The sequence below is a fragment of the Solea solea genome, chromosome 14 (genome assembly GCF_958295425.1).
Source record: "Solea solea chromosome 14, fSolSol10.1, whole genome shotgun sequence".
NCBI lineage: Eukaryota > Metazoa > Chordata > Actinopteri > Pleuronectiformes > Soleidae > Solea > Solea solea.
This window is the reverse complement of record NC_081147.1, coordinates 22,147,460-22,162,328: the sequence shown is the minus strand read 5'-3', so window position 1 is coordinate 22,162,328 and position 14,869 is coordinate 22,147,460. Positions and strand designations below refer to the sequence as shown.

The 14,869-nt window shown below is 39.6% G+C and overlaps 1 protein-coding gene across 1 annotated transcript in view; it reads left to right on the top strand.

Annotated features, from left to right (window-relative positions):
• Positions 1-10,471, top strand: part of gfra4b (GDNF family receptor alpha 4b) — a 31,864-nt gene extending 21,393 nt beyond the window's left edge. The window contains exons 2-8 of the mRNA XM_058648917.1: positions 2,492-2,767; positions 3,048-3,128; positions 5,183-5,528; positions 6,316-6,425; positions 7,101-7,235; positions 8,346-8,512; positions 9,293-10,471. Of these exons, the coding sequence (XP_058504900.1) occupies positions 2,492-2,767; positions 3,048-3,128; positions 5,183-5,528; positions 6,316-6,425; positions 7,101-7,235; positions 8,346-8,512; positions 9,293-9,433 (1,256 nt within the window). The 3' untranslated portion in view covers positions 9,434-10,471. The remainder of the gene's footprint in view (positions 1-2,491; positions 2,768-3,047; positions 3,129-5,182; positions 5,529-6,315; positions 6,426-7,100; positions 7,236-8,345; positions 8,513-9,292) is intronic.
• Positions 10,472-14,869: the final 4,398 nt, after the last annotated feature.

The window sequence follows — 14,869 nt, the reverse complement described above, 5'->3', positions numbered from 1 at the left end:
TGTCAGAAAGCTTTAAAAAAAAAAATGCTCATTGGTATTCGTCAAACCTGGAAATAATGAGGTTCTCGAATGTCTTGTTTTGTCCACAAACCAAAAGGATTCAGTTTTAATGACTTCTTTGTTATATGGAGCAAAGAAATGAAGAATATTTAAAGAAGCTAAAACCATCAGAAATCTTGTTTTAATAATGAAAAGAGCGTCAAACCGATTAATCAATTATCAAAATAGCTGATTATCAATTAATAATCAATTAGGGAAATTCTTTCAGCTCTAGATCTGATGTTAACAGCCTTTATGTGTCAATCGTCTGCAAAAGAGCCATAATCACAAAATCCTAAGGACAATTTTAAAAGTTTATTTCACAATTATCCTGACCAAAATAATTGCAATTAATGATATTATTGTGACGACTGAAAAAAAATTGTTTTAATATAATTTTGCAGCCTTCTGTCAGCACTTACATATTGTTTTTAGCAGGGGTGAGGGAAAAATCGATACAGTGAAATGTTGCAATATTTTGTGTGGATTTATGAGATTATGAGACATTTTTTTTTGCATATTGTCCCATCACTAACATGACTCCTAAATATTTTTAATTGACCCTCATAGTGCTGCTTTAATATACAGTAACTACCCTTTTTCTACTGGATTCCTCATGTTTAAAGTTAATTCCCTGCCATCCAAACCCAGCGATACAAATGCAATCTCAGCTGTTAAGTGAATCCCATTCCATGGACACAGCATTGCATTGCCATCACAGCAACAGATTAATAAATAAGGTAATTTGACTTGATAATGTTCTCACGGTATTCAATACTTGTCGTGCACGTATTATTCAGGTTCCTTGACTCGCTGAATAGGCTCAGAGTCATGTGGTTTAACACAAAGCATCAAATTGAAGTCAAGGTTTGCCTGTGAGAGCAGAGCGTGGATTGGCATCTGTATAATTCTGCTGTATTAAAGTGCATGTAAAGCAAATGCCAATTCCTCTCTTTGCATTATACGTGTTGTAATTATGGAGCAAAGTCTGAAAGCCTTTTTATTTTTATTTTTTGAATGTTGCATTCAAAAAATAAGTGCAGAATTAGTGTTGCAGTTTCAAGCCTCGGACCAAGGCTCAGAGCAAGTGTCACTGGTGGACACGCAACAAAAAAAAAAAAAAAGAGTGGAGATATTTCTCAACTCAGGGGAAACATTTTGGTGATAAAGTTCAAATTAACTGAAAGGAAGAGACACTTTCTAATTACTGAATGCAATAACTCTTTCCTCTACTTTGTTCACACGCTCATATTCATGAAACACATGAAACTTATTACTTGTGACGCATCATCTGAATTAATATTCTTATGAATAATGCAGCATCTACTGCAACCGCAACACTTCATGATTATATGTCATTGTCCAATAGAAAGGCAAACACAAACCAAGTCCCTTCTACATTTAGTTTTACTTCAGTCCAAAACACTTTGATCTGTGCTGACATTGTTGTGGAGCTCATGCATCAGTAAGCTTTGCTCTGGTAAAGACGCCAGAGGAGGCTGAAACACTCCCCAGCATCAACATTAATTAATTGGCCGACTCCATGTGCATTATAATACTTGTTGATTTGTACTGGCTGCTAACGGGGAGACTGATTTAATGAAAGACGCACAAAGTGAAACTATAAGGAAGACAATGAGTGAGCCAGTGGTAGGCTATTACAGTACATGTATTTAATCGCACACATTTAAGATATTGGCATGTTGGTATGTATACTTGGTAATTGAACGTCTTAAAAGTGTTGTGAATATTACAAATCATATCCATAATGTGCTGTCTGACAACAAATGTTCCAACAGCACCATGAAGGCCTTCTCTTCAGCTAAAAAAACATGAATGCTGTCATTTTTGCTTGAGATGCGCATCACTAATTGGGATCTGTTACTGTCTGAAGTCAGATTCTCTAACATCGGCAGACGTACACATGCGGCGAGTCTTGAGGTTTTGATCGCAGATAGTCATTCAAGTGTTTGTCAGCCCAGTGATTTCCTCCGAGTTTAATGAAGCGCCCGTGTTTCATTTGTCACAGTCAGTCGTCACTGGATCAGCCTTTGATTTCCACCTTTAATGAGCAAATGCATGTCAATTTGCTGATATTCATTCTCCGTCGGCTATCCTATAATTTCAGCAGATAATTTCAAATGTTCAATCCTGTAATGGTCAGCCCGTGATTCCTACTTCTGAATTTTGAAATTTTTTGGTCAAGTTTGGGTCAGCACACACTTTCTACCAATGTAGCCCCTTAATTTAATTTTTCAGATGGTCAGTCCTCTGATGATTATCCCTTAACTTGAGTAGAGCTTCATTGAGCTCCTTATTTTCATTTTCCACATGATCAATCCTCCGTTAGTCATGGTGCGATTTCTGTGGAGCCTCCGTGTAATTTAATATCCTTCCGCACGCTCTCATTTCTTTCTGCCCCCATGTTGTGCTCTGATGTCTGCTCTCACAGCTATGTTGGAGGTGATGCTGGCCAGCAGAGACTGCATGATGGCTGGAGATTTGTGCTCGAGTGACGAGACGTGCAGCCCACGCCTGCGGACGCTGCGTCAGTGTGTGGCAGGCAATGGCAACATGAAGTTGGGTCCCAGTGCCAAGAGCCAGTGTGCCAACGCAGTGTCTGCCCTTATGTCGAGCCCTTTACATGGCTGCCAGTGTAAACGAGGCATGAAGAAGGAGAAAAACTGCCTCAGCATCTACTGGAGTCTGCATCAGGCTTTCATACACGGTCAGTGGTGACTTCATAGCAGCTTTCTGAACAGCTACAATACGTGATTGTCTATACATTCCCATAAATGTGTTAAAATATGAGCTGTTCATGATTAAAAATAATTTAATTATCATTAAAAAAATTAATGATTGGCAAACTTCTAGATGTGCGTAATTTACGACGTGGTTCAGCTTCAGCCAAGTGAAAGCATTTGTGTTTTTACTCAGTTTAATTAAAATTAAGATTAATTAAGATGTTCAAGTCACTGTTTCTATATGTCTGTGTGTGATTCTTTCAGGACTAAACCTGGTGGAGCCTTATCCCTACGAGACCGTGCAGAGGGATTATGACTATGTCCGCTTGGCCTCTATTACAGCTGGCAAGTTCCAAATAACATTCATTATCTTTCACCTTTTTTTTTTTTATACCACTGAACCCTGAAGCTAGAATACATGATTCAACTGAATCTTCCCTGGGATCAGTATTTCCCCCCCGAGGCAAATCTAAGTCTTTGTTGTTTCTGAGACACATTTAAACACGTATTCCGTATTCATCTAAACACAATCCCCAACTCCAAAATGGCCTCTTTGTCTTTCAGTTGTTGGAGAGCAAAACTTTATATCCCACATTCAGCTGAAGTAACATAATCTGTGAATGCCAGTGAATACTAATGGTGTCATTTTTCTTTTATGCTTTTGCCTAAAAATGATAGAATATCTCATATTTGGCTTTGTTTCTCACAGCCTGAGGCTCCTGTTATCAAGCAGCCTCAATGAATTTATTGAAACAAGCTAGGGCTGCAACAATTAATGAATTATGAATCAATTACTAAATGAATCATCAACTATTCTGATCATTGATTATTTGGTTTTAAAAGTTTTGAAATGATTAAAAGCATATGTTCTGGGTTCATTGCTCCATTTGACAATGGAATCATTAAAACCGAAAGATTTTGAGGTTTGAATACACCAATCAACATTTTCCAACATTTTCTGACATTTTATCGACCAATCAAATACTAAATGAATTGAGAAAATAATTGACAGATTAATCCATTATGAAATGATGATTGTTACAAATTAAATTCCTCAATTCATCAATAAAGAACCACTAATCACTGACATTTCACATCATCTGTTCCCCTTGTTTTGCCTGCCAGTCTAACAATTTACAATCATTAAAAAAAAAAAAAGGCTTCAAGATTAAATTATCCTGTCCTCATATCAACCCATTCAGAAATCTTGATTTATTGACTAGTATAGCTTAAAACTGAACCCGTCTTGTAATAATAATAATGGTTTTTAACAAATCTCTTGCAAGACATAAACTTTACTGGCCTATACTTTTTACATTACATTTTTTTTTAGAGCCTCTCTCAGGGTTAAGGCCACATGTGCGCTAGAGTATATGAATGTAACCCAACCCACAAACTTATGAAAACCATGTGGGGGAAAAATAAAAAGCTCAGTGGCATGCTCATTTCACAGGTAACATTCAATGACATTCACACAAAGTGCCAGGCGTCACTTACACAGCACAGGTGGCCATTCATAAATTGAATTGAGCTCCATTCAGTGGTGCAGACAAGAAAGGAGGGAGTTAGTATTGTTTTGGTTGCATACAGCGAGACTGCCACAAGCTCTTGTTACACGCGTCTTCACATCATCCGACTCTTCTGATGATTTGATATTAAATATTTGATCAATTTCCTGGATCCTATTTAAATCACCTACACTCCCTCCATCTACGTCAAAACTGTTCCACTCTGCATCGCTCACTCAATAGCACAACTTGTCAGTAATGTAAGTGGACAATTCTATCAATAGCCCAAAAAAAAGACTCAGCTGCGGCATGATTTGCCATCTCCAATGGTCCAAAGGATCAATGAGAGGTAATAAAAGGCAGAGCAACGCACATTTAGACCACTGCCACATTAAACCCTCCTTAAATCATAATCTTATTTTACAAAAGCAAATGGATACTTGCATTTGATTGACTGCTTACAGTAGCATAGACAGATGGACAAATGGAGGGATGCAACAGTGAAGTGTACAGTAGATATCCTGTAAAAGGCAATCCATGATTTTAATTAGAGACTTTTTTAAAAATGTTTAAAGCAGGAACATTTGTGGAGTAACTTGCATTGGTGCTGTTTCCAAAATGCCGGAACAGAGACCAGAGTGCATTGATTTTCTGGTTCTAAGGAAATGAGCCTTTGTTGTTTATTTACAGACACGTTCACCTTTGAGTTGAACTTTCATTCCAAAGCGCCAATCTGAACTTTAAAAACTTTGACGAGATGAGATTACATCTCGGCACAGTAAATATGTAAAAGGTAGCAAATTTTTTTTACGTAAACACAAAAAGGTTTTTGTTCCATTACTTTTTTACACTGGTATTTAAAATGGCCTTTGTCCTCACTTCCATCCACAGACTTAGATATTGGCATGACAACTGTGAATCGCTGCTTAGACGCAGCCAAGGCTTGCAACGTGGACGACTTGTGCCAGAAGCTCCGCACAGAATATGTCTCGGCTTGCATCAAACCCACTGCCAAGTCGGGCCTGTGCAACCGGCCGAAGTGCAACAAGGCTCTGCGCAGGTTCTTCGACCGAGTCCCCGCGGATTACACACACGAGCTGCTCTTCTGCCCCTGTACGGACACGGCGTGTGCAGAGCGTCGGAGGCAGACCATCGTACCCAGCTGCTCTTACGAAAGCCTGGAAAAACCCAACTGCATCACACAGATGAGAATCTGCAAAGCTGACTACGTGTGCAGGTCAGAGAATTAGGAGCTGATAATTGGTTTCCATTCATTTTCACGTCGGTCTTTCTCTACGTCTGTGATTGTTATTAAAACCATTTCTCACTTAGCCACGGCCTCCTATGCACACACTGACATATTGCTGTAATATATTCATAATCCCAAGGTTTGCTGTGCTTAATGTTCCAGCTCTTGACTCACATATCCCAAATCAGCAAAGCCAATGCTTCATTATACCCACTTTAATTCAAGTATTCCTTGGACATAGAGTTTGTATTTATGCACCATACGTACAGTATTTGGGCCAGCACGACTCAGTATTATGGCCATTTGAAACCAAATAAACAACCATTCAATCAACAAAATGGCCTGCTGTTTTACCCTAAAGCGTTCTACCCCCATTGGTTAGAACACCCCAGAGAGCCTGTTGGAATAACACATTAAATATTTAGCACAGATAAAGAGCCAGATGGATCAGAGTTATCGCTCATTGCTATCTCTGGTCATGCCCATTATTTTTCACAGCCCCATTACACTCAGAGGGCTTTACTAATGATCCCAGGTCTGGAGAATGAAATATATTACTCTTTCTATCACTTTCACATTACAGTCCAATGCGTTCAGTCTCCACCACAGCCGACGATACGTCTTCATGTCAGAGGGGCAAACTCTTAATTAAATGATCAAATTATTAAAGTGTACTGAATGTTTAAAAAAAAAGATCCATCAAACTTTTAATAAAAAAAAGGAATTAAGGGGATCTACCAGGATTCTTGCTAATGTATGTCCTGTTTTTCCACAGATCTCGTCTGGCACAGTTTCAGTACGACTGCGAAGCCTCAGAAACGTCCGCCAGTGGCTGCAAACAAGGAAATTATGCAGCCTGTCTTCTCGCCTACACGGGGCTCATAGGTAGGTGCCCATGTCAAAGTTAAACACACAAATATAGACTTGGACTGAGAAACTTCACAAAAACTTAAAGGAAATAAAGAGCTCGCCAAGGACAGAGATGGTATGTGGATGAATGTATAAGTCAGAGAAGGAGAAATATATATATATATATATATATATATATATATATATATACATACACATTTAGCTATATTGGGAACATTCATAAAGATTGGGATGAAATTAAAAATATTTTTCCAAGTAAAAACATTTTTTTCAATACGAAAGCCTAAAAAACTAAGACAATAAAATGCAAGGTGTGGGTGTATTATTTCTTTATAACAGTCTTCTTTCCCACTCACTGGAGTGACAGCTGCTAATGCACTGCACTGCCACAACCTCAAATGGTAGCCCTCAGCACAAACATGTGCCAAGCACAACCACCTTCACTGTATTGAGGAAAAAAAAAAAAAAAAAAAGACTTGAATTAAACTAGAGAATATTGTCCATCATAAAATAATATATGCAATACCTATGCAATGACACTTGAATCCCTTTACATATCTTCACGTCAGTGAGCAGGAAGTGCAGTGTCCATTAATGCCTCAGAAAATAAAGCATGACTACAGTGTTATAACTCGGGGGAAGAATGAATATTTAATGGTGATTGAAGGCTGCTGCGTTCTCTCTCTGCAGGAAGTACGATAACTCCCAACTATGTGGACAACTCCACGTCCAGCGTGGCTCCGTGGTGCTCCTGCTCAGCCAGTGGCAGCCAGAGGCAGGACTGCGATCATTTCCTGGGAACCTTCACCAACAACGTCTGTCTCCGTGAGTGTCACTGTGCTGTGTGCACTGTCCTGGGAATGTTGTGAATCAGGACCTTTTTTTTTTTTGCTAAGGGGTTGGGTTTTTACAGGCAGGTATTTAATATGACAGACGGGTAAACAATGTGTCTGCTGTTTACGTGTCTGCTGTTTAATCAAGGTCAAGTCGTTTATGGCAAAGAGCTAATTTCCTGGGATGACTTCCAAGGTTCCCCCATCACTCAATTCAACTTTAAAACACTAGTACTTTCATGATGAAATAAAATAAAATATAACACTCATTTGATCATAATAAAATGCTGTAGCATTAATTCTACAATTAAATAAAGTGACAGGTGGAGAGTGAGACAGATGTTTCCCAGCAGGCTCAAAATGTGTATAGATATCCTGTCTCACTGTCTACACTAAAATCTGCCAAAAAAAAACAACTAAATTTAATAAACCATGCACTAGTTTTGAGTCACTGTATTTCATCCTGGACCAAAGGCAGCTATGGAGCCACACAGTCTTGAAATGAATGTGGAGGAATGAATGCAACGGGTGTGCAATGGTGAGATTTAAGAAAATAGTGATATCATGGTGTATACAATAAACTACAGTGTCTACATAAAAGAAACAACATGGATTGTAGAATGAAGGAATGAATGTTCTGCTTCAATCGAGTGGTCTTACATCTTCCGCTGACAGACTGTACGTATGACTGAACCTGTCCACACCACGAGCGTCTTTACTCGGCCCATGGGGCGAGGTGATCCTTTGGCCAGTCTTTCCTCGGGCCTCCTGCCTAGAAAAGATACACAGAGAGAGGTCTCAGAGTTGTTTGGCCAGAGCAAATGGTCTACGAGTTAATGAGGTCGATGTGGAGAGGCAGGTGCAGTTTGGATACTTGAATAGAATACTGATTCTTTTCTATTTTATCTCTCTGCTGCTCGTACCCAACTAGGCCTTGCATACGCTCTTACGCGGAATTCCAAATTCAGAACTTCAGGCATTGGCCGTGATGGACAAAAACACGAGTGGAACTCAAAAAAACAACAACAACACACACACACACAGACAGACAGACACACAAGGCTGTATTGCTGAGGCTCTAACACATTGTCTCGTGTTTCAGGGAATTCTCTCACGACGTTTGGAAGTGAATCAGACCAGCAGCCGACGCTCAGTGTACCCAGTGTACCCAGCGCCGGCCACAGCAGCAGCGAGAACAGGAGTGCCACTTCTCCACCACAAACCATAGAAACCGAGAGGAGCTTTCTGGACCAAATCATACCAACACAGGTGTGCAATTTTCTGTGCTGGTCGGGGGTCACATTTTTACTTTTACCAGCTGCACACAGCTCACACATTCAGCAGTAAAAATTTTCCTGGAGAAAAGTTTGTTCAAAGTGCAGCCATTTTAACATATTACACTCACTATGTAGGGAATGTTTTAGAATCTGTGTTTCAAACAATTATTATTAGTTTTGCTGGATGGATTAACAGGGGAAAGACTGGTGTACAACTAGAGCTGATTATTGATCGATTACTAAATTAATGGACAACTATTTTAATAATTGATTAATCGGTTTGAAGCTTTTTTCATGATTAAAACATGATTTCTGATTGTTGAAGCTTCTTAAATGTGATTTTTTCTTCATTTCTTTGCTCTGGATAACAAAGAAATCCTTAAAGGTTAATCATTTTGGTTTGTAGACAAAACAAGACATTTGAGAACATCATCATTTCCAGGTTTGACAAACACCGATCAACATTTAAGGTTTTCTGATATTTTATGGACCAAACGATTAATCGAGAGAATAATCGACAGATGAATCGATTATGAAAATAATCATTAGTTGCAGCTCTATGTACAACCACTCATTTTCAAATTCTACAGAAAGAAATGTTTTTTGTGCATAGTATAAACACGAGGAAGGAAACTGAGATGATGCCCAAACATAAAGATAACATGTCTGAAAGTAAAGTAATACAAAATTGCGGTATAGACATGAACAGAGTCTTAGCACTAAATGATCTAAGAAAGAAGTTGTACAGTGATCTCTCTCTCTCTCCTTCCAGGTCATGGGAAATGAACTGCTGGTGGGCCAGTCCACGCTGCCATCCAGCAGCCTTCCCAACTCTGCGTCTTCTCCCATCCTAATACTTCAAGCTGCCTTTAACCTTCTGCTGTTGCTTCATCTGCTGAATACTGGACCCTGAAGACCGCGGGCAAAAGCAGTACGCGCAACGGAAGGACTTGTGCATCTCGGAGGAAAATGGACCACGTTGCTGTTAATCCTCCCTCTAAATATGTACAGCAGTTCTTGTTTTTTCTATTTTTGTGTCTCAGTGGTGCCGTTCCTCCTGCCATGGGGCTTCTCACTCAAGGTGAGTGAGGTTGAGGCCCGTGGTGTTTGTACATTTGTACATTGTTATTGCGATCGAGCGAAGCCAAAATGAAGTCAAGACTACCATCATCGTGGACTAACCCAGCTCTCTGCTATCAAACTGTAAACCATTTCTCAAACGAGTTATACTGAAAACATGAAGCAGACGTGTGTGATAAATACATGAAGTACTGTATGTGCCGTACCTGGGGAGATGTTTTTTCTCTTATTTGAAATAATGACACAGAAAATGGTTGGAAACGGTGAATAACGGCAAACTCTGAGTCTACCCTGAGCTCCGAAAATGGCTGGAGAGCTGCTGGCGTGTATGCTGCTTTAACATCACTCACCTCGAGCATCTGAGAGAGGAACATTATTTCTGATCAATACTGGAATAGTGAGGTGATGGAGAGACTATAGAGCAACATTTGGCTCAGACATCTCAGACAAAAGCAGCGACTGTGAAAAGCCCAGCAGCATCATCCAGAGGGGATTTGGAAAAAAATAATCATCCTGTTGCCCTTTGTCAAACATTACATTATTTGTTATTGCTGATGCTACAGTGGCCGTTCATGGAAAAGTCCACTCCATGGTCATCTTCATCTGCAGAGACAAGTTCTTGTACTTAAAAAAGCGGTGCCGCTTTAATATGTGTTTGTGAACGTAATACCCTTTTATTTCTCATGTGAACCTTGCTATAGGAGGCTTTTGCGTTTTTGTGCCAGGGAGGTAAGTGAACAGTTGTGTTGCCTCCACTGGTGCAGAAATCAGACAGTTATGAATGATTCAGCATTTTCTGTTCAGGGGAACATGCCACTGAATTCTGAGCAGGACTAGAGGTGCTGCAAATAAAAGTTCTCAGACCATTACAGTAATGCGTCAGCATCGTTTGATCTTTTCTTTTAATCAACACATGCTCTCTGGCGTAGTGGTTAGCATCGGAACATGTGCCCTCCACATCTGACCTCACAATTTTGGTTGTATAATGATAATAAAGATCCACATAATCTCACCAGCTGTAAATGCCACTGTCTAACTTTCCTTGGCGACAAATAAAGTTGCTTAAAGCTGTCATTGGACAGCGTAGTGTGTCATCCTAACTACACACAAACCAGTGTGAGTTTGTTCTGAATCTTTAATTGTTCGGTATATTGAATTTAAAAAGACAACAAATTTTGCAAAGCAAGTTTTAGCCACAATTTCAAGGGTTGCCTTTTTTTGTCATTTCCCATATACATTGTCTTATAGTACATTGAAGCACAAATACAGTGTTATTGTTATTGTGTTCATTTAAATGCCATCCTTCCCTGAGTGTGAGTTCAGGCCGGTGCGGATAGGCTTCACGGATATACATCAGGGAAGATTAAAGTCTAAGGCATTGATGTAATATGAAAAGTTAGGCTCACCGGTCAGGGATCACAGGTGTCTGACAGACCGCTGCCAGATTTTTGTTTTTTACAAGTACAAATACTTATGTCATTTTAAATCAGTGGACAAAAACCTGTTCTCATAATAACATAATAAAAGGTAAAGAAATTATTTTTAACGTGTAATCATCGTACGGGCATTGGACCACCGATAGGCTTCACCTAATCAGCTGGTTTGCTTGACCACATTCTGAAGTTGATGTAGGGGTTAACATGGTCCACTGAATGTTCCATCTCCTCCACAGAAGAAAAATAGAATCCAAACACAAGAGAAGGTGTTTCCAGGAAGTAAACAGTACCTGCTATCGCCACAGTATGATCTCATCATGTGACTAAGCACAATGCAAAAATGGAAGTGGCAGTGGAAGGCTGTGAGACGTGAGGTTATAGCATAACAAGCACAATAAAATCAGCCTGAGCAGGAACACTCACAAACACTAACGCCACAGGAAGGAACTGAGCCGGAGACACAGGTTACTGTGAAGAATCCCAACGCACGGAATATGATCTGCTGAACTCACACCAGACGCATCACTCATTGATTAATGCATTTTCATTTTCACTGTGCAGCGTTGTGGAAAAAACAAACATGGTTTAGAGTCAGCCCTCATCGCTGATGACCCATGATGCGATTTATCAAGCCGAAGGTTCACTCCCATTAAATTCTGTCACTCCAATTATCACCCGAAGATTTTAAAAAAAAGAAAGAAAGAAGAAAACCTCATGTAGCTCATGAAATATGTAACCCATAAGGAAATAGATTTGAATGTGTCAGACGAAGGTCAAATTCAATACTGGTGCATGACACCAATTCCATTATCTCAGTGTTTTTCACATCACATATTTTAAATGACACTCCTCTATGTAGTAACTCTCACTGACAATACTAATGGTTTGATGTGCCATGAAACACAAAAGGTCAAAGTTCATAAATGAAGCAGATCAATATCAGACACGAGAAACACGGACTTAAAGCTGAATGTGACCAAAATTATCATTTCATTTCATCTGTAATTGTTTGTGTCTTCTGAAGGAAACAAGGCTCGATACATTTCATTTCAACATTAGCAGAACCATGAGAGGATACACTCTCTGGGTTTTTAATAAACTCAAAAACAACAGCAGCAGCTTTTGCCCTCCATACCGCATCACTACCTCCTCCACCGTCTTATTGTCGTCACACTCTCCGATTTAGAAATAAACCTTTTTGGATTGAGGAGTTTGCAGTTTGTGTTGATGTTGAAATGGATTACTATACAGTATATACAGGATTCTGAGGGAAATCACCTATAACACACGAGGAAGGTAGAAAATAATGTTACGGTGACTGAGCAAAAAGTGTTTTTTGTGTTTAAAACCGCATCAGTCACTATTGGCGTGTGTCCTCTAGCATAGTACCTTGTACTTTTTTTAAGGTACCTGCTCTGGCGAGGTTCCAAGTGAGCTGAGGCGATGATGCCGCCAGACTAAAAGGAAACAAAGGAAAAGGCATGAGCAGGACGTCCAACACAAGAATCAAGCTAAACAATAGCGAACTGTAGATCAGTTAAAAAGACTTAACAACCATAAAAACGTGGGTCGATCTCCTACAATTACCAGGGAAATGTCTAAAATCTCAGTGTTTAACAGAGGAGTCTGGTGTATTTAGCGACAGCACAAACCCTGCCTCAGACGGAGTCTGTGCTCCGGTCATGGAGGAAGTGACAAATAGTTTTAATGAACTGATTCTAATGATTCAGTTACACGGAAAACAACTGCTTTAAAAGTAACTCGTCACTCGTTTGTGTGTAAAACGAAGTCACGGCAGTTTCACGCAGCCGTGCAGCGATGACTCCGCCCACGTTGAGGAGGTACTATATCGTGGTGGAAAACCAATCCAAATCTGTGCCGTGCCAAGGCGAGCTTGGACCTCAGGTGGAAAAGGGGCTTAAAAGTTGAGAGTGGACAAAGTAGTGTCTGGTGTGGATGCTTTTACACAGACGTACGGCAGGTTTACCCGATGTTCCTGATTAATGCATGGCAGGCTAATTTAAGAATATTCGGAGTTTGACAGGAGCTATGAATTCTTGGAATCAGTGACAGTCAGACAGCTGTGGGTGGAAACATCGTGTCACATTGTTGTGTGTACAGTAGATGTAGCTCTCCTCACGACGGCGTGTGGCTGATCAATGCCTCTGCTCGTTTACACTTCAGTCTCCTCAAATCTGAGACTTTGAATTAAATCGGCTGACATATACGCAGCGCCTGGTATATAGTGAGGAAATAACAGGATTGTCACAATATTATAAATACAATAACTTCAGTGAGTGCACATGAGCAACAACGTGCTTTCATTGAATGTTTTTGCACAAAGAAAGGTCACGTCTCTCTCTTACTGTAGAGCTGCTTGCCACTGGAACATGCAGCTGCGAGAAATGACAGAAGATTTTTTTCAAAGGGAGCAAGTTGTTAAAAAATAAAGGTGTGCAATGCAAGTGTAAATGTGCAAAATCATCATTATGCACACGAAAAAGGGAAATGAATGTTGAAAGAGTGTGACAAAGAACAAATAATGCAAAACACTGGTTAAAACTATCAACTACAAATGTTTTGTACTTGATATTAGCTCTAGAATGTGCACAATTGCTATTTCTTTTATAAATTTAGGCCTACATAATATACAGTACACACAATATATTGAATGAAACTCTACAAACCTTTATAAACTTTATGGATTTGTATTTAAGGGACTGTGTATGGGAATGGTTTGAATATAAAGGATGCTGAAGACGGAGGTGCTGGGCAGGAGGGAGAGAGACCACCGAGAAGGAGCATGAAGATTTCAGTTTTCAAGAAAAATCTCTTCAGTGACGAACATTGCCTGTGATATTTTGAGTAAAAACAGCAGGAGATGCTGTAACTTGCTATAATGTTCTAACATGAATGACAAGTGCTATAATAGGGTTTCATTATGAGCAAGACATTTTTTTTTCAAAAATGTTCAAATTAACTGTCACTTTCATTAACTAGAGGTTTCAAGTTACAAAAAAAAAAAAGCAGACAAAGCAGCATGCATTAATGCCTCTAAAGTTTCCCCTGAACATGACTTTAACGATCACTGTGGGGAAGCTCCTTTAGAACCATATCTTCAGCTGTCATATTCACCAAAGTGTCAATGAACTAAAGCCTCATTATTTAATGCACTGGCAGGGCTCCGTGCTGGTTCTGGTTCCCAAACATAATTTTAAAAAAACGGCTGAATTTGGTTCAGAAGCTGAAAAGTTGCTTCTCAGCTGGAACCAAAAAAAGTATTTGACTCTTCCTCACGAACTGTGACATCGTTAGTGGGCGTGTCGTGTTTTGGGTTGTGAAGACGAGCGGGAATTAGAGGAAATATGGAAAATAAAGTGCCGGCGTTGGACTAACGTCCTCCTACTTTGGTTCCTCTTAAACTGGTGTGAACACGGGCTGGTTTTCTGAGTTTCCGATACTTTAACTAGATATATCTTACTGTAAGGTGCAGGATTTTCTAACATTTATGCCAATAGTCTGTACTGTGTGGCTGCTTCTTTACGGTTTTTATGTCGTGGCTGATCAGTGTGTGTCCGTGCCCCATTTAAAAAGATGTCTGCAATGTCATTTAAAGCTTATTTAAGAACTTTCAATAAATATTTATGACTTCATGACTGGAGCAAGTAAAAAAACAACAACAACAGACTGATCAGCCACAATATTAAAACCAGTCACAAAGCGGGGAAGTGACTAAGAAGGTTATTCTACAACACAAAACAAAATGAAGAAATATACCGTGATGCATTGCTTCTTTCTCTCTCTCTGCTTCATTGTGTTTTAATGTGCTTTGT